Here is a 24,545-nt window from a genome sequence, read left to right on the forward strand (position 1 = left end):
GACACAGTCCCTGTTGAAATGAATCCCTAGCTCTATGAACAGTTTTTACCCCGATAATGATGATTAATTTTGCAGATGAGGGACTGTTGGGAATGAGATACGTACTTACCGCCTGCGATTTGGATGTAGTGCTGAACTTTGATCAGGAATACTTGACAATATAAAAATCAGTCGACCAGCTGAGGTGGAGGGATATCGATTTCAAATGTGCAAAAAGTGGGAAATTTGAATAGCATTCGACAGAAGCATAGTTCCGGGCATCTAGATGATGGAGTTGGTCAAACTGGAACTAGACCGGTTTTTAGAAGAACACATTTTGTAAAGGAACGTTATAATAAACGTTGTATCGAATGTTTTTGTTTGGGTTTTTGAGTGTGAACACGGAAGAAGGAAAGGAAACAGTTTGACAATGATGCAGTCTGCTATTTCCACGGAACATGGTATTCGACAGAGCAAGGTATTTGATTTCTATAATTTGCATGCAAAAACAAATATGTTGCTGTGATTTTAACTTTGTGTCGTAAACGTCCGCAAATAACGCGATGTGACGTCAACAGGTCCTTTAGGTTCCCTCTTGTAATGTTACTATTTCGTGTAAACGTCTTCTATTCTGTGTTTTCATTGTTCTTTTGTACACATATCAAAAGTATTTGACGGAGTCGTTTTTGTTTTATTTACAGACGAGCCCCGGGTTCTTGCACTCCAACTCGACCAGCCACACGTGGCCTTTCAGCGCCATTGCCGAGTTGATCGGTGGGAAATTCGTGTCTTTTGTATATGACTCACTAGTTACGCCAGCAAGGCCCAAAACTGGAAGTGGACAAGTATTTTTGATGTTGGCAGTCAAACAGAAACAGAGGGAAGGCGGAAGATATATTTGTCGATACAGGAAGAGGCCGGGTTTCGAGTGGGAGGGGGGCGTTTTTGACGAAGTTACAAAATTATAGGGGAGACTAAAGGGATACAATAAATGGCAGTAATGCATGTAGCCCTATGGGGAAGTTAAGAAAAAGAAGGTGTCATTATCTCAGGAATCAAAACATCAGACTACAATAACTTACCCTCAAATACTAACCAGTTATGTCAACTGTCATCAGATTCATCCCTGACAAATTCTATACGGCTATTCTCCAGATAACCCCCCCTAATCAGAGCCCTTGGATAGGCCCTACAGGCTTCAAACACCCAGTTGAAGACCATCCCACTATATCAGGGGGGTGCCAAACCCCACAAGGTAGAGAAAGACCATTTATTTCAACTAATTCAGCAAATACAGAGTCTATCCTACCTCAGCCTATCCTATATTGCCCAGATTTCACAAAAAATCCCGCCAAAAAGAATTTTCAATGGTTTAAACCATGTTTTTTACTTGGAGTCTCTCATCGTGCGGTCTGGGCGCAGGCGCAATCCCTTTAGTCTCCCCTATTAGAGAAATCAATTTCAGAATTGACAGCTGTCAATCATATCACACTATGCGGGGTAGGGTTGTGAGTTAGAATCCTGAGTATCAAAGACCTCAGACCAAAAACAGTCCCCTGGGAGTTGATGACCTAACAGGTGTCAGGGCTGCTCTCCTAAGTTAGGCTAGGAATGGCCAAGTTACCCATTATAGGTGGAAAATTGTCAGAAACAGGTAAATAAAGTTAGAATTTGGTCACCCCAGTACAGGGGGGACTTTTTTCCCTATAGTAGGCACCTGAATTTCCTTTTGAGGTACAACAAAAGTCAATACAGGGGCCCTGACAGGCCTAAAAGCAAGACAAGTGTGTAGAAACCATCACAAAAAGCAGCTATAAACAAGGCATAGAGCATAGAAAAAGAGTTTGACAAGGTCAAAACACAATATTCACCTGGTATGAGACCCCCCTCACCATTAGGGACCCCCCCCCTTTCAATTCACCTTTAGAATACTCAAATCCCATCCTTTGTACACATAGCCTAGCTGCAGCCAGGCACTGATTGGAGGCGGGGTTAAAAACTCAGAAAAATGGCTAAAAATAACAAAAATGGGATAATTTATTAATAAAAATGAGCCAAATGAGGTCTGACCATTGCTTAGGTAACAGGTCTAAGGCTAAAACCCCATGAAATGGACCAAAATGGTCTGCCTCTATCCTATGTGAATTTCCTATAGGGGAGACTAAAGGGATACAATAAATGGCAGTAATGCATGTAGCCCTATGGGGAAGTTAAGAAAAAGAAGGTGTCATTATCTCAGGAATCAAAACATCAGACTACAATAACTTACCCTCAAATACTAACCAGTTATGTCAACTGTCATCAGATTCATCCCTGACAAATTCTATACGGCTATTCTCCAGATAACCCCCCCTAATCAGAGCCCTTGGATAGGCCCTACAGGCTTCAAACACCCAGTTGAAGACCATCCCACTATATCAGGGGGGTGCCAAACCCCACAAGGTAGAGAAAGACCATTTATTTCAACTAATTCAGCAAATACAGAGTCTATCCTACCACAGCCTATCCTATATTGCCCAGATTTCACAAAAAATCCCGCCAAAAAGAATTTTCAATGGTTTAAACCATGTTTTTTACTTGGAGTCTCTCATCGTGCGGTCTGGGCGCAGGCGCAATCCCTTTAGTCTCCCCTATAGATCGAAGTGAAGTGAGGCGCAGGTTTTGAAAAATGATAATTTGTGCACAAATATATTATACAGTGAATGCACTGTGTCATTCTAGGCTATCTTAGCCTGGGAGCCAGACTGTTTCGAGGGCCTACACAGGCCAGCTTCAGGGCCAACATGTTACTAATGTTAGACCCTGAGGCAAACTCTAACATATCTAGCTAGAGTTTGGGGGTCTGACATCCAGGCTAGGGGCTGTGGTAAATTTTCCTTGGGGGCATGTTGGCCATGGAGCCGAGGAGCTCGCCTGTGTAGGCCCTGGAAATTTAATCTGGCATCCAGGCTAAAGCTTAGGATGATATAATTACATATAAATATGCCTTATGACAATATTACTTTCACTACTAAATATTGTCACTGCAATGTTTATTTGTTGTGAGTTATTGATTGCTACATTCAAAATGTTTCACGCATTTTGTTTAGGTGACAACTGTGAATGTCATATTGCGTGGCCTGATCCAGGAGGTTATGCTGCTAACAAAAGGGTTGTGTATGGAAGATTCAAGGCTACATCAATCATTAATCAAAACGTAAACAGTATTGGTGGGAGGGGGGTTTGCTTCACACAGGCACAAGATTGCAATGGCTGGTGCAATGGCCTAATTGGTAGAGTGTTTGCCTTGCATACGGTAGGTCGTGAGTTCGATGATCATTTTTAGAGTCTTTGGTATGACCCGGCCGGGGATCGAAGTTCGATCCCTGGCCGGGTCATACCAAAGACTCTAAAAATGGTACATACTTCTTTCTCTGCTAATAGCACTCAGAATTTTGGAAAGAGTATGGAAGTTATACACACACATCACTACCAGCGGACCTAGCCTGGAATCCATCCTATTTAGCTTCCGGCCGCTACCCTAGCTCCGCTGCGCTACCCAGCGGAGCTAGGGTAGCGGCGGAAGCTAAATAGGATGGATTCCAGGCTACAGCGGACCAGCCCCCTGCTGTAGTGACTTGCACTTGTGTGGCCCAAGGGCTACGAATGGGAGATGGGCGCCCCCCTTCGCATCTTCGATGTATGGGACCACTTTAACTTTTTTTTTTAACAAGATTGCTAAAAGTCAGAAAATTACTTGAATTTGGAAAGACAAGAGGAATCCCTCATTTTAATCCCTCACGAATCCCCCAAGTCAAACTCTATTTATTGTATTATAGCAAATACATGTACATGTATAAGAACATCATGATATTGAGACAAAAACAAAAGGCGACATAGATTTATGTTCCCTAGGAACTTAATTCCCAGTAGTAGGGTAAAGGACTCCTGGAGGCAGCAACAAGTCATTATGCAAGATAGCTCGAGCACATGTTTGTGGTGGGATGAGTTTGGTACTTTGTGGTGAGAGCTGTGGAGACCGTGAACATAAAGCCACTGCGAATATTTCATGATTTACTGTAATAACGACTGTGAAACTTAAAAGTACATCCAGAATTAAGTTGAAGTGTGTACTACTGGTATTTATCTTAGCCTCCTAGCATGGTGCTCAAATTTTGATGTAGAAGTGCTACACTGTAAATCTTTAGACTTTTACGGTAGTAAATTTTTGGTGACCTCTCCACTGCAAATTTATATAGTCTGCAAACATGTGTCCCTTGTAAATACTATGCTACAGCTGCAAATTTCAAACACTGCAAAGACCTCCCTTTTCATCCTTCAGTGTAATAAAACCATGGCCAAAGTAAATGAATTTCAGTCTGTAATATTTATGCATTGTAGAAGTATCACAGCTGATCAGCAAAACTGACATTTCTGTTGTTTTCAGACAATGCATACGACCCGGATGTGGCAGCGCGGCAGCTTTTCATCGACATGGAGAAAATCAGTGAGACGCAATGCCTCACGTTTACGGACAATGGTGCCGGGATGACGCCAGACAAACTCCACAAAATGCTGAGGTATTGCCAAGGTTTTGACACAGGCATTAAAACAGGAAAACTGGAAAGGAATCTGTTTCAGGATCATTGGGACATAAGAGTTAGAAGGTTAACCTATTCTGAAAAAGTTTGTCTAGTAAATTTAGGCTTAAAGTCAATTTAATACAGCATCTTTCTAACATCTCTTACTAGTCTTGGGTGGTGTTCTCTACACTAAAAAAAAGTTTTAAGAAATTTATTATGGTATATAAACTGTCCTATTGATGATTTTAGTACTTTGGAGGGATCTTTTAGACCTAGTCTTGGTTAAGGTCATAGCAATAATTACATAATTGTAACAATATGCACCTGTTTTTTTTTTTATTACAGTTTCGGCTTCTGTGAAAAAGTAGAAATCAACGGCCACAAACCTGTTGGTAACTATGGCAACGGATTCAAGTCAGGGTCCATGCGGCTAGGCAAGGACGCCATGGTTTTCACGAAGAACGGGAAATTCATGATCGCAGGATTCCTGTCACAAACGTACCTCAAGTCCATCCAGGCGGAGACGGTCATTGTACCAATTGTGCCATTTGATACAGCTGATATCCTTTGCCTATGTGTAGCATACAAGATACAATAGTTGTTGTACTATCTGTGAAAAATTGTGTAGAATCTAAAATTGATTTGTTCTGGGTTTGAATCCCTAGCAGGCCCCAATGTTGTTCCCATGGGAAAGGCACTTACCACCCATTTCCTCACTTGACTTCTCGAGCACATAAAAGAACCCACAACACTTAAAAAAGTAGGTACTAGCTATCCATGCATCCCTGTTTGAGTGGCTCAAACCTCACAGTCTGGTCTTTCGCAGTATGTACTTACTCTACAAAAGTGATATAACTAGCGGTATAAGGGAGAGTTCAATAGGCAAAGTCGGTTAGCTTGAGGAATGAATCCACTCTACTTTATACCGGTATAAGGGAGTTTACCGGTTATGCATAACCAACAACAAAAAAAGGAAAAGGAACAGTATTATTGGGAGTTTTTTTCAATGCCTGTACTCTAGCTCAAGACTGAAGATTTCTGTATAGTATAGGAAAGTTGCCTTAACAGGTCCTACAGATCATGCTTAAGACGGTTGACTCTGATCCCAGTCTTGAGGCCATTACCAAGTACTCCATCTTCAAGTCCAAACAGCAGCTCATGGAACAGTTCAAGATGATCCCAGGGAGAAAGGGCACCAGAATCGTCATCTACAATATCAGGAGGTAGGTATATGGTCCATAGGACTGCATCATTTGTGTTTCTAATTTCACCAATAGGAATATGGAAAAGTGATATTGTACTCAAAACCTAAAGCAACCAATGCTTTTCTCAAGACCCAAATGCTCTATAGGCTAAAGAAAAGCCAGCTACTTACTTACTGAGATATGGAAAAGTAAAAAATGTTCCTGTGGGGCAGTGTGCAGGGATCTCCCTAAAGAATGTTAGGGTATTTCTTCCAATATTTCCCCAGCAAAGCCTGTAATTTTGCTCAAATTTTCAAATATAAAGTTGCAGGAAATGACTCCATTTCTGCCTGAAAAAGGCAAAATGCAACAGCCGCTTTCCTTCCCTCTAGACCTCGCAACACGTATCTTGTGCCTGGCACCCTCCCCCCATCTTGCTAACATAGATCGAGTTAATATGTTAACCAAACTGTAGTGTCAGTAGTATAAAAAGCAAGCAAAAATAAGAAATGATGTAGACTATCTATTCTATCTATGATGATGTAGACTATCTATCATATCTATGAATTATACATCAATACATTTACTGTGTGGCGATCCTCCCTCGGTGACATAATTCCCTAAGCTGGCATTAGAGAACCTTGGCCCGTGTAAAAAAGAATCATGTATAAGTGCTCCCTCCCCAAAATAAACGCTGCCGCTCCAAGAAGTCTGCAAAAGAGACTAGTGTCATTGATTACCTTGCCTTTTTTTCTCCAGAACTAGAGACGGGAGGCCAGAGTTTGACTTCACTGATGAGAAGGACATCAAAATTCCTGACGACGTGATCGATGAACAGGCGGGGAAGTTTCGTCGGCAGGACCGACGACAGGATTACTCGCCAGAGTGCGACTACTCCCTCAGGGTGAGGCAGGCTCAATGTCAAGTTTGTGTAAAATGTAATACTTTAAAACAAATTCAACAAAACAAAACAATTAAAATCATCTAGCAAAAATCAAAGCATAATATAAGCTGAATAATCATTTGTACAACTTGTTTAACTGGCCAACGACAAAATGAACTGGAAAAAACTCACTGTTGCATCCTGCGCAGACAACTAATGATGATGATTTGTACATTATTAAATAAGGATCAGCCTATCATAAGAAATAGAAGTAATAAATGCTTTTAGTGATTATTTATTTATTGGTTTGGCTGTTTAGAACACACAGCCAGGGCTGCCCAACTAGCCTGTTGCTATTACATGTACAAAGGCGAGACAAAGACAAGACAGTACATTGGAATTTTGACATGGACTGAGTATAACAAGCTATAAAAATATTAACAAAGTTAAGTTCATGTACATAAAAACTAATGTATATAAATGGTTTTGAAAATAATGTCTGTAATGGTATCTACATCAAGAGGTTACCTAGTTGTTGTTTTTAGTGACTAGTTTACCATTAGATTTCTATCAAATTAGAACATTGACAGGATTCAAAGACACACTAATAAAATATTTCATAAACAGTATAGCCTGTGTATACACAAGCTCTCAGCCAGAGGTTACTGACCCCCACCCCAGGGGGCTGGCAGTAACAGGACCTACGGGCCGCTAGGAGCGTGATTTGTCAGGCTAATAAATAGTATATCTCCATACATAGATCACCACCAAGTTTATCCCTAAATTGTGATTTTTTTTCCTCTTCCAGGCTTATTGCAGCATTCTCTACCTCAACCCTAAGATGCAGATCATCCTACGGGGACAGAAAGTCAAGACTTTCAAGATTGCCAAGAGTCTGAACAACACTGAGAGAGATGTATACAAGCCTCAGTGGCTGGTAAGTTGTACTGTAGTTTTCTGTTTCTTGTAATCTAGCCTGGAATTCATCTTACTCTTGCTCCTGTTTACTCTAACAATCACCTCTGTCAGAATAGTCTGGCCCCCATCCTATTTAAATGTTTGGTCCTTGCCTCCTACGTTATTTCGGGAATCAAATATTTCTCAGAAGAAGTGTAACAGGGGTCAAACTTCCAAATGCCTGTTTGATTCCCAATCCCATGCAGTTACAAAGGACCTTGTGACTCAGAGCCAATCTGAACTGTCTCATATATGTTAGGCGAAATTCAAATGGCAGTCGTTTCTCTATTAAAATCTTTTAACCGCCCACCCTTTCTGAACTTTTGAATCAAGTAGCCCTGATGAAATTTAAGGTTATGATTTTGCAACATTTATTTCTACAGCCGAAAGGAGTGAAGATCACGTTTGGGTTCAGCCCCCAGAAGCATCACTACGGCATCATGATGTACCACAGAAACCGGCTCATCAAAGGATACGAGAGGGTCGGTCCTCAACTCAAGGTTTGTATGTTTACCGATCTAGACCCACCTGACCTTAACTTTTCATACTGTAAATCTTGTTAATATTTGCGGTGGTTCTGTCTTCTTGGCTTTCTCAGTGCCTCCTAAATCAATTTGCCATTATAATGTCCTAGCTTTCTCTGCCTCTACTAGTAGGAAATTAACAGAAGAAATAAGCATACTTGAGAAGGCCTTTTTTGGTGATCATTTTCAGCATTCTGTATTCATTATTCAATAAGTATTTTATGTTTTATTGTTTTAGTATCCTACAAATAGGGGTCTAGGTAAGGATGGTTGTTTTAGGTGTCTAAACGTCTTACATATAGATAGAATGTTGACATTTCTGTTTCACTGATGTGAGTGTTTTGAGTGATCTTTGTAACTCATATTTTAGGCTGGGAGACAGGGTGTTGGAGTGATAGGTGTGATTCAGTGTGACTTCCTGAAACCCACCCACAACAAACAGGACTTTGACTACACCAAGGAGTACAGGTAACAGTCACAATAAGCTGGCTCAAGGTTCCAACTGTACATTAATAGCAAGATGTATTGTTGGTAATATTGCAAAGGTTAAGGCACCTAATAGTAATACATAAGCAAAATACATCTGGATGTATATAAGCATTGTCTAGACAAGAACTGTTTCACAAGTTAGGGAAGCAAGCAAACCCCACTTGAGAGAACTGTATATGATAAAACATAAAAGTCTGTATTCAAAGCATATCTGTGTGTCCATCCCTAGGAGCACCGTCTCAGCCCTGGGCTTAAAGCTGACAGACTATTGGCTGCAGAAGAAAGGTCATATATCCTTGGCAAGGTCATCATCCCCAGCTGCAGCCAATGGCTCGGAGGAGGACGAGCCGGCGTGAGTACAGCCCCCTTATAGGCTGGATTTTTTTAAATCACCTCTCAGGGCTCGAAATACTGGGTGCATGTGCACCTGTGTGCACCCAAAATTGGAGCTGTGCACCTAATTTTTGACTGTGGGTGCACCAGTGCACCTAGATATTTTTGTAGGCTATAGGATAAGGGTACTATTGTACACTAGTATATAGAATATTCTACCAGAAAAAGTAATATAACCTTTTGTTGTACTTTATTTGATGTATCACTTGTTTGAGATTTTAAGGTTAATTTAAGTTCTTAAGAGCGTTAAACATTGTAATTATTTTATGCTGACATTCAACTTTATTCTATGTGGTGCACCAAAAATTCTTTCTGCGCACCTAATCTTTTGGGTTGGGTGCACCAGTGCCCTATTTCCAAAAATGAATTTCTAGCCCTGCCTCTTATCAGTAAGACCTTTATTAAGTCATGAACGCTTGTACAATCCTGAAAATTGATGTAATTTGTTCAAGTTGAAAGCCATAAAAGAAAGAGTGAAATTGATCTTGGACTAGTTTATGTCACTGGTCGTGACAGAGAAGACAGATGATATATTCAGTATTTACAGGTTCAGGACTGCAACCCTTTCCAATAGCGTACATGCCGGGTGAGCCAGCAACAGATTCGAACTCCCATCCGCTTGGTCCGGAGGTAGAGTCACTAACAACGGGACTATGCATGCACCCACAAGTGATAGAATAGTTGCCTAGCTGGAGATAGGACCAGCACTGGCAAAAGGAAAGGAGCTCCCAAAGTAAAAGAAACTGGTTAACTTTAAAGAATTTAAAACGTTTTCTTTTTTCTTACAGCCCTTCTCCCGACCAGCTGTGGGTCCAGTGTGACAATGCCGACTGTCTGAAGTGGAGGAAGTTACCTGAACAATGGAAGAATAAGAAACTACCTGACAAGTGGTACTGCAACATGAACCCTGACCCCAAGTTCAGGTACAGACTTCATATACTCTAAACTCATTTATTTTCGTGATGACAGTAGGATTTGAAAGTAGCTTTTCCAGGTTTTATGTGCAACATTGAAACAATTCTGAAGCACGGTAGTATTACATTCGAAACGCATATTTGCTCATGAAGTCACAGTAGAGAGGTTACCAAGAAAAATGAAAATGAAACCACCATGAGCAATATTGGCAATTGTAAAGATCTCCAATGAATGTGCTCAAGAATGCCACTACAAGGATTCTTGGCAGTAGCAAGTTTTCTAATACCTCAATTCTGAGTCAATAAGACTGGCTGTAGACGGAATGTGCTGGACTTCTCTAACTGCCTCATGGGTCGCACGTCCTGGGAGCCTCTAAGTCTAAGTAAGGCTGGAATTTGATAATAATTTCATCAGGTTGGTAGAAGATAGGATATTAGAGTTTCCCTTTTACACAACCAGTAATCTCTCTTACCTGCTGATGTTTCGGTGTGATTGTCAGACGCCTTTCTCAGAGCTTCTGACTGGATTGCTGCCTCTCGCCGCAGGGGAAAATTTACTGGCTTTGTAAAAAGAAAACTCCAATATCCTAAGACTGGAGCTGTACTAAACTCTGTTCCTTCCAGGTCGTGCTCAGTCCCTGAAGAAGCTGAAGATGACCCTGATGAGGAGATAGCAGGTCCGTCATACGACAAGTCAGTCAGGAGACAACTGTGAGTTCAACCTTTCTTCGGCGGATCAGTTATACAAAAATGATTAAAGTTTGTGTATGTCTTATGTGTTTTATGTAAGCCTTCAAGTGTTTTGAATAAAACCTGTAGTAACACCTGACTCCTATTTTGGCAACACCTCAGGACAGTAGCTTGTGTTTACACAATCTCTTGCTGGGGATGGTGGGGTTAACTGGCCCCGTCCCCGAGGAGGGCGGTAACTGTAGGGCCAACCGCTAGGAGTGCAATTTAGTCAGGCTACTTGGGGCAGCTGCATTTTTGCATGTGATTTAGACTGAACAGTCTCACTGATCTGTACCTTCCAGGGAGCGTGAGAAAAGGGAGGAGAAATGGAGAAAGGAACAAAAGCAGCAGCAGGAGGTAAGGGTGTACTTTCAACAGCTATTCTCATGTTGCTAGAATCTGCTCATCTCATGTTTTTCATATTAATCATGAATATGAAAATAAGAGTGCAATAGCACAGTTGGCAGTCCGCTAACCAGAACTGTGGTGGCATCGTGTTGGCGTAACAGTTAGGGTGTTTGGCCCAGAACCCAAAGGGCCTGGGTTCGAACGCCCTGACAGACATGGCACTGATGTTGTGTCCTTGGGAAAGGCACTTCACATGACTTTCCTAACCCTACCCAGGTGTAAAAATGGGTACCTGACTTTGGTTGGGGAGGTAAAAGGTGGTTGAAGGCTCTGCCAATACCTACAGCCTCTAACAGTCTATGGGACTACCTTTACATTTGTAACCAAAACTACTGGCAACCTCTATAATTTCAGATTGAAGAAAGGGAGAGACAGCTTAGGCAGAAGGACCTCCAGCTGCAGAGACTAGGTGCACAGATTCAGCAGAGCATCCAGAGCCAGGCTGCGGAGAAGAAGCCGTCCCAGTCAGACTTGGTGCGGGCAGAGATTGAGATGAACAGGAGGAAACAGATGGAGACACAGTACAACAAGATGGTGGTAGAACTCAAGAAACAAGGGGTGAGGAAGAACATGGTTTGAACTGTAGATCTTGAAATGTCTGCGTTGGTTTTGTTTATCACGGTAACCGTTGATTAAAATGCAAAATCTTAACACCACAAATATGCATTTCCATTGGTACAGTACTACAGAGCTGTTTGAACCACTAACTTAAAACAGTGAAAAGCTTGTTTCCACCAAAATTAGTCCTCACAAAAATGCTTGAATTTACAGTATTTCTTTTATAGGAGGGACTGAGAAAGTTAAGAAATATTTCAACCTCACAATTAGAAAAAAAATTAATATGATTTTCTTGCAGTGATTAGAAAACATCCAATATTATTTTTTCAAATGTTTCAAATTCTTTAGAAACTACTACAGGGTAGTACATGTGTACTGCCTTGGGTGCTATCCGGTGGTGATTTTATTTTCCATGTTCTGCCACAGAGCCAGCTTCAAAAGCAGCGAGAAGATCTGTTACAAGCCCAGCAGGTGGCACACCATTGGCAGCAGAGGGCGGAGGCAGCTGTAAGAATCTTATCTTCTTTGAGCCACCTTTCCACTAGACGGGGATCGCTGAGAAACTGTGCAGCGACCAAATTCGATTTTTGTAACCCTTGATTTCAGAATTGGAATTTGATGCAAGATGGTTAAGTAAGACATAAAAGACAAGAAAATACGCAAAATGTTAGAAAATTTGTTCTTTATAGAATTCATTGAGCGGTCTGTCAAGTCTTTGGTCGCCCAGTAGTTGAGGCTCTAGTGGAAAGGGAGTGTTAAACCCGTCACATCCTAGCAATTTGCCTCATGTTTTTTGTAGCATACTTATTATTTTATCTATCTGTATCTTGCGTAACAAACCAGCTTTGCTGTACTTTGATTGTCTTTTTTCATGTGCTCATTTAATTTTTGTGTGTTACTTTGTGACTGAACTGCTTTGGGTAGATTTTCAACATTAGATTTGTTTTTTGAAGCATACTTATCATTATTTTTTACCTTCTTTCCGTATCTGTATCTGTTTAGCCGGTATAACTGCCCTTCTGTGTAACCACTCCAGCTTCGCAGGATATTACTTTCATTTCTTTTCTTTTTTTTTTTTATCTGCTTTTTTGTTTGTGTGTGTGTTACTTTGTGACTGAACTGCTTTGGATGGATTTTGAACAGCAGATCGTATGTAACTGACAGGTAGTCTGGTGTTCTCAACAAAGTTGGCTGTCCTTCGAGTCTTCTTTAGTACGTCCGTTGTCAAACCCGTCTCACACGGCGTATAACCTTTAGCATGCTATGGGAAACACTTCCAAAGTAAAAGACTCAACATTGAAACAAGTGTTGATCAAGTATCTAGATTAGAAGAAAACTATTGGACTCCCATGTACTTAATTTTATTCCTTTCTAGAGAGTGTTTGGAAACATTTCGTTGTAAAGATCGCAACCACCCAAATTTTCCTCCAAATTTATCAATGACAGGGAAAAGACCAGTCCCATAGCCCCTCCCAACTCCGTCAATACTCAGAAATGCAGAATAAACACATAAAAATGTGCACAAAAAAAGACTGACCTGCAGCCTCTCTCTTATGGGTTGCCATTCTCTCATTGGTTAAACTACCAATTGTAATGGACAGTCAGGATTGATGTATATAGCGCTCCAGTAACAAAACCTGCATGCTAAAGGTTAGATATTTTGCTTTAAGGGTGGATGATTGTTGGATTTGGTGGGGGTCAGCTTTTGAGAGCGAACATTTTCTGTTGAAAACTTCCCCAGGCAACGATGACGCCACCGGAGCGTCGATCTCCTGAACGGCACTCTTTGCTGACTCAGGTACAGCGGGCTAAAGCTGGCGATGGGCAGGCGCAAAAACAGCTGATTGCACGTCAGGTCAAGACTCCTGAGGGACAGGTGCAAAAATGGGTACTAGTGGGACAGCAGCAGGATAGCACTCCAAGGCCAGTGAGTGCAGCTGTAGGTCCTGGTACCGCTACACAAACTGCTGGGACACCAATAGAGGTGGTAACGATCACTGACTCTTCAGCTGAAAGTGAGTCAAAAAGCCAGAACAAGTCACAAACCACTGCAGCCTCCCAAACTAGAACTCCAATAGTTGCAGCAGTAGCAAAAAGCAGTTCTACACCAGTCATTCCTAACGTGGCCCCTACATCCACTAACCGACCTGCTCAAACACCAGACACCACAATGATGAAAGTTACAATGCTGCAAAACGACGGAAAGATGCTGAAAATCACTGCAGTCTCCAACAAAGATGGGGAAGTGATGACAATCACCTGCCCTGGGGGGAAGATGCCTGCCTTGGACAAATCCAAACCAATGTACCTGCTTGTTCCAAAAGCCAGCGACGACGCCCTAAAAAATGGCATGTCTAATTCAATTCAGAGTAAAATCAAAATTGTCGGGCAGCATTTGGCATCCTCACAGACAGCCAAAGTAGGTGGGTCAAAACAGGCACAAACACCGGTACCGAGGATGACTCAGCTTGACAGCAGGCTTGATGGACAACCTGAACAGTTAAAATTGTCAGGGACATCCGAGCAAGTTCAGTCACAGGTGAATTTGCCAGAGTGCTCTACAGTGGCCAATCACAATGCACCCTGTGTTCTTGAACAGGTTTCCACGGCAACTGCATCCCAGAGAACACCCAGACAACCCCAGGCTGGACCCTCGGGGTAAGACTTTCCTTTATACATTGATGAAGGTTAAACAACCAGGTGATAAGAGATGGCACAAATAATTGGTTGAAAAAATTTTGTCTGTTTCAAAATTTTATCCAGGTGCTTGAGTAATTTTTTTGTGTGACTTTCCTTTATGTTTCTTAAGAATGAGCAGTCAGGAAAAAAAAAAAATATCTTTACATTTTTGTTAGCTCCTACGTCTGTTTCCTACACTAAATGACTTTTTTCTTTGATCCTAGGGTTGCATCCCAGAAAAGACCAGCATCAAATTCCCCCTCGAACTCAGCCAATAAAGTTCCGCGTATGGCTGATGATAGTGATGATGACTGTATCATCATCGATGACAGCGATCTCACAAAAACAAACTCCACATCGTCAGTAAGAGTGAAAACAGAGATTTGCCACATCGGAGTTCAAACGGACCCTGCTGACGTAGTCCGAGTCAGCGCGTCGACTGTCAGGGAAGTCGCTACACTATCAACGGTCGAGCAGCGTCAAAAGCTCATGGAGCAGACAAAGCAGCTGAAGACGTTGAGAAGAAACGTCAGCAGACTTATCGGTGTTCTGGTGCCGGAGCTGAGTCTCGAAGACAATGACATTGACATGGAAAGCGAATCAGTGGACGAGCTTCTAAAACAAGTGCTGGAAGCCAACAAGAACCAGTGACTGGAGGACTTAAGTTAATGGCTAATCTCCAAGCGGATGTAAGGATCTGCCACACTTTTCTAGCATAACTCAATTGTATTTTTAACAGTTCGTGCAAACTGTCAAAAAATACAGTGCTAGAAAAGAGTACAATACAGTACTAGGAAAGAGTGCTAAATGTTGCAAAAACACTGAGAATGAGCTGGATCCTTACATCTGCTTGGATCGAGATAAAACAGTGTTGGGGATTTCTATCAGACTCTAACAGTGACCATATTAAAGTCATCACTTTTGCTAAAGAAAGCAATAAACCAATTCTTTGTGGAAATTCATAACACTAAAAAAGCATTCAATTTTTTGATTGTGTAACACTGTAAGTTCATTAGTAACACAACTTCCAAAATTCCACATCATATTTGTGTCAAAAATAGCTTTTATAAAATCTGCTTCCAAAATCTTCCTCTTCCTTTGGGTCAAACAAGTTTTGTTTCCCTCTAAGAAGAGATATTTAGCAACAAGACACATGTAAAATTCTCTCCATCAAAAGGGTAATTGTAGCTCTCATATGACCATGATTTTACTACCATAACTGTTCCAACATTTTCCTTTTCAGTATTTGCCTCTGCTAGGCATTAAAGCCAATAAGAAATGCCTCCACACTTGGGGCATTGCCAAAAAAGGCTGATGAAACTGTATTTGGGGACAATCCTACATTCCCTTCGAAAACAGGATTTAGCCTGGATAGATTTTTTTCCTCCTTGTACAAAAAATGTATGTCATGCCAGTAGTAGCCTACGTTGTTCCATGGTAGATACATGGTGATTTTTAGATGACTAAAGTTTATAGAATGTAGACATAAGATATGGGTCTTGTGTCACAGAAAGTGTTGTATATGAATATTTACTACTTAATATACTGGTTTAGATTAGATTTTGATATTTCAAGCAATTCCAGGTAAGCTGACAACATGAGATTCTGTTGTTTTTATAGGTACTTCACACTGACATATGTTGGAAGATATACCAGTGAACATATGCCTTTCTATTTTGATAAAATAAATCATTTTGATGAATATCAAAGTGTTCATACTTCTTCTATTTGTATATCAAGTCTATTGATAAGACAAACAGATCAGGCACAATTTGTTTTACATTTCATTTTAGCAACAACTGTTTGTATTCTTTGCAACAAACTAATACACTATTATTTGTATAGAATTCTGAACATATAAACTTTTATATCTCTGGTGTCCAGTATTACATTTGCTATGGTGACTCAACCCTCTCTCTACTAACTAGACTTATAATCAAATTCAATACACATTTGATACCAAAAGGCTGCCTTAGAAGGGAGAAGGTTAAAAAAAGATAGTCGGAAATTGTGGTGACTTGACATTTCAACTCTCATGCATGACATGTTATTCATCACATAAGATCGAAAATCAGAGCTTTGAAAAATTGTACCCTCATTCACTGATGGAAAATTGAGTAATATTCACTTTTTGATTACCAAACCCACATTACTGTCTGAGGTGACAACAGTTTATTAACTGACCTAACTACACAGTCAATGCAAATGCAGATGTCCTCTATAAGATTAAGCAGCCCTCCTAGACTAGTAGAGGTCCTATGAATGGTCCCGTGTTCAGCCAAACCAGTGGTCTCCCTGGCAGTCTCTGTTCCAGGCCGTCTCACACAGCCAGCACCACTCGTACCGGCACTGTGCCCGGGGACACGTCATGTGCATGCATCCTCCTGAAACAGGACAGACAAGGTGAACACAAGATTTACCTTCTGTACTCGGGGAAAACCGTATGTTTTGACACCCCTTCGTTCTGACATGTTAGGGATGTCAGGACATAGCAGTCATGTGGATTTGACATATGGTTACATCCCTGTCAGTAGCCAGTAGTAAGCAGTGTCTATATATATAAAGCCATAGGAAATGAAAAATTCAAAATTGGCTTAAGATTGGATGAGAAACATGACACCTCGTGTTTGTCATCCTTGTCTCTTATCTGAAGTACTCCCCAACCATCAACCATGCGCGCTGTATTGCTGACTAGACTTTGGGAAAAGTTAAATAACCAAACTCACCATTTTTTTCCACGGGTGCCTTACATCTTGGACAAGGTTTGGTGGTTTGCCTGACGGTCTCCTCCGACTCTCGCTCCCAGCGAGACCTCAATGCGCTTTTAGGGTCTACTGCATACCTCTGTAACCAACAACCAACATTTCCCGCTTATAATATCAATTTACAAAGAAAAGAAGTCACATTACCCTTGTAAAATAAAACAGACACAATTTGGTTGTACAGTTATGATTAACTTATCATAATAAGAAAAAGGAACTCACATTCTCCGCTCCAAAAAGCTGTTCCATCTGTGGCCTGCACTCCCCCTCGTGGAAAGGTTCAAGACAGTCTTTGCAGAAAACAAGCTAGATTCAAGGAAAACAAAACGGAAAAGAGTAGGTATAACAACTTCAAGTAGTTAACGATAATTATCATAATGCATTCACACATGGCTCTTGATTTCCACAACTTGTTACTAAGGCCAGATTAATAGCCTTGAAGATATTCTTAGAATTAAGATAGCATGGCCCCTGGAAATGTCATTCATAGAATTAACCTTTAACACACTGAAGTAGCCATTTGGCACCCCATTCTCTATTGGTTACAGAGTTAGGCAACAGGAAAAAGGTTAACCCAAGTATAGCATGGCCCTAACCACTTACCCCACACCCCTGCGCTCCCTGTCTCACACACTCCACCCTCCTGGCGTCCCCCTCTGGCAGCAGCCCCGCCCCACAGCCCCGCCCCGGGCACAGGACCCCGCCCATCTGCAGGACACACTCCTCTGTGCTAAATCGCTGGTACCGGTCATACTGCAACAAAACAGGGAAACAAATCAGCAATGTTGTATCAGGCTGCTCCATCCAACAAGATTAACATTAACTTTGAAATAGTCAGGTTCAAGGAAAAGTCTTTTAATTCTGTTTATCTAGTATATAACATTTTCTTATGGACTGTTTATTGTTAGAATTCTAGAAATAAAGGATGCAAACAAGATGATATTCTCAAACAGGTTAGAATCAAGATGAAACAGGTTGGTATAGAATGGCACATAACAAATTACAATAATTGTAACACCTACATAGTAAGTTTCTCACCTGTTCTTCTCCCAAGACCCTAAAATGATGAATTTCTTTGATCAGGGCGTCTTCACACTCAACTGCAAGAGAAGAAAGCTTTATTTTACAACAGCTAGAGGGTCACTGCTGAAAATGGCGGCAAGATTTGCACTTAATCTTCATCCACTCATATCAAATATCCTTCACAAGTTCAGTTAAGTATCCTAATAATTCAAATATACCTTTTTCTTATGAAATGTGAAAAATGATTTCCAAATTTAGAACAAAACGAGAAACTGGAAGACCCCGGTCGAATCCGAAAGGGTGTCGTTGTTGGAGCTGCACCGTCTTTCGGAAGAGACATAATATGGGGGTCCCGTGTTAAAGGAGTCGCCTCGAGCATGTTACAACAGCCTCATTACTCAGATGGGTACTGGCTGTGATAATACAACATGATGAATTTATATGTGGATTATTACCTGGACAGGGTAGGGTGTACCCCAAGGTAGCGTGCTGGACAAACTGTCTGTCATTCAGCCTTGTGGTACAGTAGGTGTGGAAACAGTCCAGACATGAGGTGTGGGCATCCTCACACTCAAACACTATCACTGGGGTACTGTGGAACGGGAAACAACACTGTAGTCAACTGAAGACACACTGACTGCTTGACTTATGTAAGGTTTGCTTTAACACTGTTTTACCAAGCTTTTCTATCTTCAGGAGAGGAAAGGGAAAAAAAGGAGAATGAACAGGATCTCAAAGCTGGTATTTGTTACAAAGAATCTATAGTGATGTAAATATTTTGTCCCTGAAATTGTATCACAAAGTTCTTTATTCACAACCAAGGAAATGATAACCATCTGTCATCTGTTTCCTTGGTTGTGAATAAAGAACTTGTTTATCCAGTCGTTCACCAACCTGATGAAACTATTCACAGATCCTGAAATTATGTTTTAAATTCCTGTATTTGTATCTTGTTCTTGCTGGTAAAATTTTCATAAATTTTGAACTAATGTCCATGAAAAAGATGTTAAAAGGGAGGCAAATGTGCATCTGGCAAGTTCTTCTTAAAAAAAAATTGTACCTGACGTCCCCACACGCCATACATGGTACGTCCTGAGTGTTACTCTTGATCATGTACAGGGCCGCTGCAGTATCCTCCTCCAGTGTAGGATGGGCAGCACACTTGAAGTAGAACTCCTGTTCACACAAAAATAATTCTTCTTAATCCTTTATATGTGCCAACAAATAAACACATACATTTACAAAACTTATTTCATTGGCAAATGAGTTCACTGTGTAACTGGTGATATGGTGTTTGCTTGCAAAACATGTAGACCATATTTTGAAATGTTTGTGGTGGTTTTATTTTCATGTTTTTTTGCGATGACTTCTTACCATGAAATCACTTCAGCGGTGACTTCTTACATCTTGTGAAATCACTGTGAATATGACTGTTTTCTCTTGTGTTAGACATTTGTTTTCAACTGCAAACTTAAAACAACAGGAAAATCTCCTTTCCCTCCTACCATCATACTTAAATTAATTCCACGCAAAAATAAACAATAATGAAAGTGAATTCTAAGCTACTCTGCTTTAGCCAACCTACAGCAACTGTTCCTATGCAACCCTGTGATTGACATCTCCCCTGGATCCGCCCTGGTAACAGCACATCATCCCAACTGCCAGGACCCTTTGGCAAACAAAAAGAGACATTTTACTTCTGAATTACAGTTATCATCAACTCTGACAAGAGTTCTGAACACTTCACAATGCTAAAAAATAAATAAAAATTTCAAAATTACGTTTCGATTTCAACAAGCATATTCAACAAATCTACCACACTTTACAGAAGAGGATGACATTGCCCTTACATTTTATGTACATCTTTCATTTTAACCTTCAGCCTGCTAAGGTAACTGTGCAATTGGCACCAAATTTGTATTGGTTATGGAGTTAGGCAGCAGGAGAAGGTTATGCATTGGTCAGCGTGTCCCACCTACCCTGTTGAGAGTGAGGGTTCCCTGTTTGCAGGTAGCACACCTGACCCTGAGTTTACCAGGCTGGACGTCCTTACACTGCTGCTTACAGTACACAAAGAAGTGGGGAAGTCTGCGGGCTGAAAAACAAAGTGTTTATGATGTCTTCCCTCAACTTTTCTTATTAAAAGAGTAATATATCTGATTTCTAGTGTTGACATTTCTAGTATCAAACATAAGGTACATTCACAATACTGTAAATCATTACATATTTGCTGTAGTTTTATGTTAAAGGTTTTCACAGTGAGCTCTCTCTACAAACTTATCACATTGCGTCTTACGTTATCACAAATGCTTTCAACCACAAACTCAAAAACACTGCAAACACTAGCCTGGAATGCAGTCTCATTAACATTAGTATGCTTCCAATGGTTGTTACTTTGCCAACAAGACTGAATGCAGCTTTATATACCCGAGTCAAATGTTGGCGAGGTGACGATCGTTGGAAGTGGACATGAACTAACAAGACTGGATTTAAGGCTACACAAACTCTTGTTGTTAGTCTTGTTGCAAACCTACAGTACCTGCACCCTGTGTGGTGTTAGAGGCTGAGGCACCATCTTCCTGTTCATTCAGGTCCACCCTGGTGAGAGACGGGGGCTCCGTGGAACTACTGGAGGAGACCTCAGCTTCCACAGACAGCTGAGGACGACCTCTGACCACATGGACAATACTGTGACTGGCCAGGTCACACTCCTGATGGGAAATGGCACAGGTGATCAAAACTGTGACATAGCACAGAAAGCTAGACCTGCATGAGGGGGGGCTGTGGTACTCGATACTAAATTCCAAAAGGCAGCAGTTACACATTACTTTAAATTCGTTAGGTTTAACCTTGCTTTCTTTAGATGTCAATTTTGCTTTATGTAGAATAACCTCCTTGGTAGAATGCAGCGATTACACTCTACATTAAATTTGACCGGTCCGGCTACAAATTACATGGAAATTTCCCTTTACGAAAAAGGCCCCATAGATATTCTATCTTCTTTAACCCAGACATTCAATAGTAAAGACTTTTTAAAGTGGACATTCAGTTTACTTTCACAAATTTTCCTACAGTCTGACAGCACCATACATTAGTCAGTGTGCAATTTGAATATACTGGGTTAGTTGTCTCTTCTACAATACTTTATCACTTCCGAGTACTCTTATAAGATCTTATGCATGTCTCATGCATGTCTTTCATAATTCGTCAATTACCGTGTTACCAATGGGCTATTATTGGACTTCTTGATTTCATACACAAACTGAAATGTCAAAGATATTTTCGGAAACTTGACACCGTGCCCCATACCCCGATGATGAAGGAATCCCTCAGCTCTCTCCCCGCGAAGATGATCCTGATCTCGTCGGGCGGGACCTGCTGTCGGGCCGACAACACCTCTTTCAGCCGCCGGACGCTCCAGCTCGACTCCACGTCCACGGGGAAGCTGTGGTGAGAGTTGAAGCGGACGAAAACCTGCATGCTTGACATCTTGGGCCAGCTCACAAACCCGGAAGTAAACCTGTTCTTTACCACGAACGTTGCTGTTTAGTGTCTTGAACAGCCGTTTATGAGATGCTTTCCTGCCGTTTAATGGTCAGTTTTACCAGGGCAATAATTCAGTTTCTGTATGGTTAGCTTTTAAAACCCGAACGTGGCCGAAAACATAAGGAAGCACTAGCAGACGAAAAACTTTTATCTGCGTACCGCCATTTTGGTCATCATCATCATGTGGAACTGACGTCATTGTGGTGACCTGGCATGTCTTGTTCCCTGATAGTAATACATGTATCATAAGTTGGCATTACACTGCACACCAGAGGGAGTTGGGTGTATTATATATGATGTTGTTTCTGTAGTGCGATTTTGTTTGACTTCTGGCTGCTAGAAACAAACTGTACTATTTCAGTATTCAGCAGCGGAATAAAGTTTAGTGACTGTACTGTTAAGTATCTAACAGTAAGAAGGAAAATACATACTTGTAGGATGCGGCTTTATTGTAATCATGGTCACAGCTGTACCAAACACATCCATCTTCGTTCTGTGATTTATCACCTTTAACACCACTGCCGTTCTCAATACATTTTCTCCTTTGAATTTCCTATACATAATCTTTTACACATGTAAATTGTACCTGAGACCAATACTTTTACCGGTATGATCAATCCAATCAAACATCCACCAGTTATTTACTAGTTCATAATGCTCTTAAGGCACTACAAAAATATTTCGTCACACAGAATGTACAGTTTTTTTAAGCATTTGTACTGACACACTGGCAGTTGTCCTTTTGAAATACATGACTACCTGTTACCACAGCAATCTCTGTAAATGCCTTTTAACCTTCTCCCTGCTGCCTAGCTCTGTAACCAACAGAGAATGGGGTGCTTCAGTGAGCTAAACGATAAATCTTGTATCTTGACAGCCATCCAACAATTTGTAACAGTGGGACACAAATGTAATCTAACTATGTAAATACATACTAGTACACTATAAAGTTAGTATCATACATGAAGTGTAGCACTACATATTTTCAATTCCATAGATTTTTTTCAAGACCCATTCTGCATGCTCATGTTTCAAATGCAACAAAATCTTGGAGAGGGTATTCCCTTTTCCTGCAAAGAGCAAGGTAATACAGTATTTGAAACTTACTGTTATATTACAACTGTACAACTGTATTATAAATCCATCTACACATGTATTTTCAAGAGGACTTTTGCCATAGATGGGAAAATGAGGTTTTAGCTCTGTTTAAGGTTGGAGTTGAAATAATTCTGATAAAGTAGAGATCTATGTATTGGAAGCACATATTCGTGGTCAGGTCGTGTCATGAATCTGCGGCGGAGAGGTCACCGCAAAACTAAAAACCACCGGGAACATTTCAAGAGTTACAGAACTTTACAACTTCTCAATAAGGATGGAGGAGGCCCCGCCACCACCGTTACAGATGGCGGCTACACCCTTCTGGCCAGGCTGCAGGTTGTGCACCATATGGTTGGTGATTCTCGCGCCCGACATGCCAATAGGATGTCCGATAGACACTGCTCCACCGTTGACATTCACCTTGGCTGGGTCAAGGTCCAGGAGTTTGATATTAGCCAGGACGACAGCACTGAAGGCTTCGTTGATCTCCCACATGGTGACGTCATCCTTGGAGACTCCAGTTTGCTTCAACAGTTTCTCCACTGCTGGGGAGGGAGCGATGGGAAAGTCTATCGGCGCAACGGCTGCATCCGCAAAGCCGACAATACGAGCCAGTGGTGTAACACCAAGCCTGCTGGCAGCTGCTGATGTCATGATGACGAGAGCTGCGGCACCATCGTTGAGTGTGCTCGCGTTCGCTGCTGTAACTGTTCCGTCCTTCACAAACACAGGCCTCAGCGACGGCACCTTGTCGAATTTCACTTTATTGTACTCCTCATCTGCTTCTACGGTCACCCCTGGACCTCTCCTCTGGGGAACTTCGACAGGAGTGATCTCCTTTGCTAGGGTTCCGTTCGCTGCTGCGGCCTGGCTTCGTTTGTACGAGCTGATGGCGAACTCGTCCTGATCCTCGCGGGTTATCTGCAGGTTCTTGGCGGTGTTCTCCGCACAGTTCCCCATGTGGAACTTGTTGTAGACATCAGTGAGTCCGTCGTGCACAATGAGGTCTTCAAGCTTCAGGCCTCCGTACGCAGGCGCCTCCCTCGCCATAATGAAGGGCACGTTGGACATGCTCTCCATTCCGCCCGCAACCATCACATCCTGGTGACCACACATCAGACTCTGCGCTGCCAACATGATTGACTTCATCCCCGAAGCGCAGACCTTGTTGATGGTGGTACAGGGAGTAGCGAGGGGTAACCCGGCCCCCAGGGCTGCCTGCCTGGCTGGTGCCTGTTTCTCTCCTGCCTGGAGCACATTTCCCATGTAGACCTCCTTCACTTCTTCTGCGGGGATACCGGCCTTCTCGATAGCTGACTTGATAGCGATAGCGCCTAGCTGAGGGGCGGGGAGGGAGGCCAGGCTACTGCGGAACGAGCCCACCGGTGTTCTGGTGGCACTGACGATCACAACTTCGTTCAGACCAGAAACTTGGGAGAACCATCTTGCTGTACTTGTGACTTTGCCTTTCATCTGCACACCTCTGAGAAGTGTTGCCGCCATTCTCTTGAATAATAAGATGTCTGTGGCTGTTTGGTACTTGTTGTTTAAGACAGAGGAGCCTACGAAGGTCGAACGAACCACTTTTACGACGACAACACTTTCACTTGTCACGTTGGGACCGTCACGTTGGCCGAAGGTTGACACGATGAACTTGCGTGACCTTTAGTCGCAATGGTCCATGGGAAAAGCGTTTTAATATTTAATTTGCAACTTGTCACAGATTCCACTAAGTAAGAAAACTTTTGTACGTCTAATGATACAGATTTAACTATTTGCTACGAAAAATCTTGAAATTAACTCGTTCGATTGTCGATTTAGCTGTCGGAACCTGGGGAAAATTTACGAACAAAA

General features: G+C 41.7%; 3 protein-coding genes across 3 annotated transcripts; 1 reads left to right on the forward strand and 2 right to left on the reverse strand.

Annotated features, from left to right (window-relative positions):
* On the forward strand, positions 1 to 15,964 carry LOC136436497 (MORC family CW-type zinc finger protein 3-like). Its single transcript, XM_066430542.1, has 17 exons — positions 1 to 457; positions 681 to 753; positions 4,406 to 4,538; positions 4,887 to 5,101; positions 5,617 to 5,764; positions 6,485 to 6,629; positions 7,417 to 7,545; positions 7,949 to 8,065; positions 8,460 to 8,557; positions 8,808 to 8,930; positions 9,760 to 9,894; positions 10,510 to 10,596; positions 10,920 to 10,974; positions 11,380 to 11,583; positions 12,010 to 12,090; positions 13,325 to 14,241; positions 14,487 to 15,964. The coding sequence occupies exons 1-17, from the start codon at positions 410 to 412 to the stop codon at positions 14,911 to 14,913; spliced, it is 3,135 nt and encodes a 1,044-aa protein (XP_066286639.1). The 5' UTR covers positions 1 to 409; the 3' UTR covers positions 14,914 to 15,964.
* LOC136433197 (E3 ubiquitin-protein ligase parkin-like) lies at positions 15,584 to 21,774 on the reverse strand. The gene is made up of 11 exons (XM_066425177.1): positions 21,357 to 21,774; positions 20,587 to 20,758; positions 20,027 to 20,142; positions 19,633 to 19,716; positions 19,108 to 19,223; positions 18,503 to 18,639; positions 18,063 to 18,124; positions 17,628 to 17,777; positions 17,247 to 17,330; positions 16,989 to 17,106; positions 15,584 to 16,646 (listed from the first exon to the last, which is right to left on the reverse strand). Exons 1-11 carry the CDS (start codon positions 21,534 to 21,536, stop codon positions 16,537 to 16,539), a joined length of 1,329 nt encoding a protein of 442 aa, XP_066281274.1. The 5' UTR covers positions 21,537 to 21,774; the 3' UTR covers positions 15,584 to 16,536.
* A 247-nt stretch (positions 21,775 to 22,021) lies between these two features.
* On the reverse strand, positions 22,022 to 24,364 carry LOC136433402 (acetyl-CoA acetyltransferase, mitochondrial-like). Its single transcript, XM_066425617.1, has one exon. The coding sequence runs from the start codon at positions 24,192 to 24,194 to the stop codon at positions 22,947 to 22,949; it is 1,248 nt and encodes a 415-aa protein (XP_066281714.1). The 5' UTR covers positions 24,195 to 24,364; the 3' UTR covers positions 22,022 to 22,946.
* Positions 24,365 to 24,545: the final 181 nt, after the last annotated feature.

Source organism: Branchiostoma lanceolatum, chromosome 1 (assembly GCF_035083965.1).
Source record: "Branchiostoma lanceolatum isolate klBraLanc5 chromosome 1, klBraLanc5.hap2, whole genome shotgun sequence".
Classification (NCBI taxonomy): domain Eukaryota; kingdom Metazoa; phylum Chordata; class Leptocardii; order Amphioxiformes; family Branchiostomatidae; genus Branchiostoma; species Branchiostoma lanceolatum.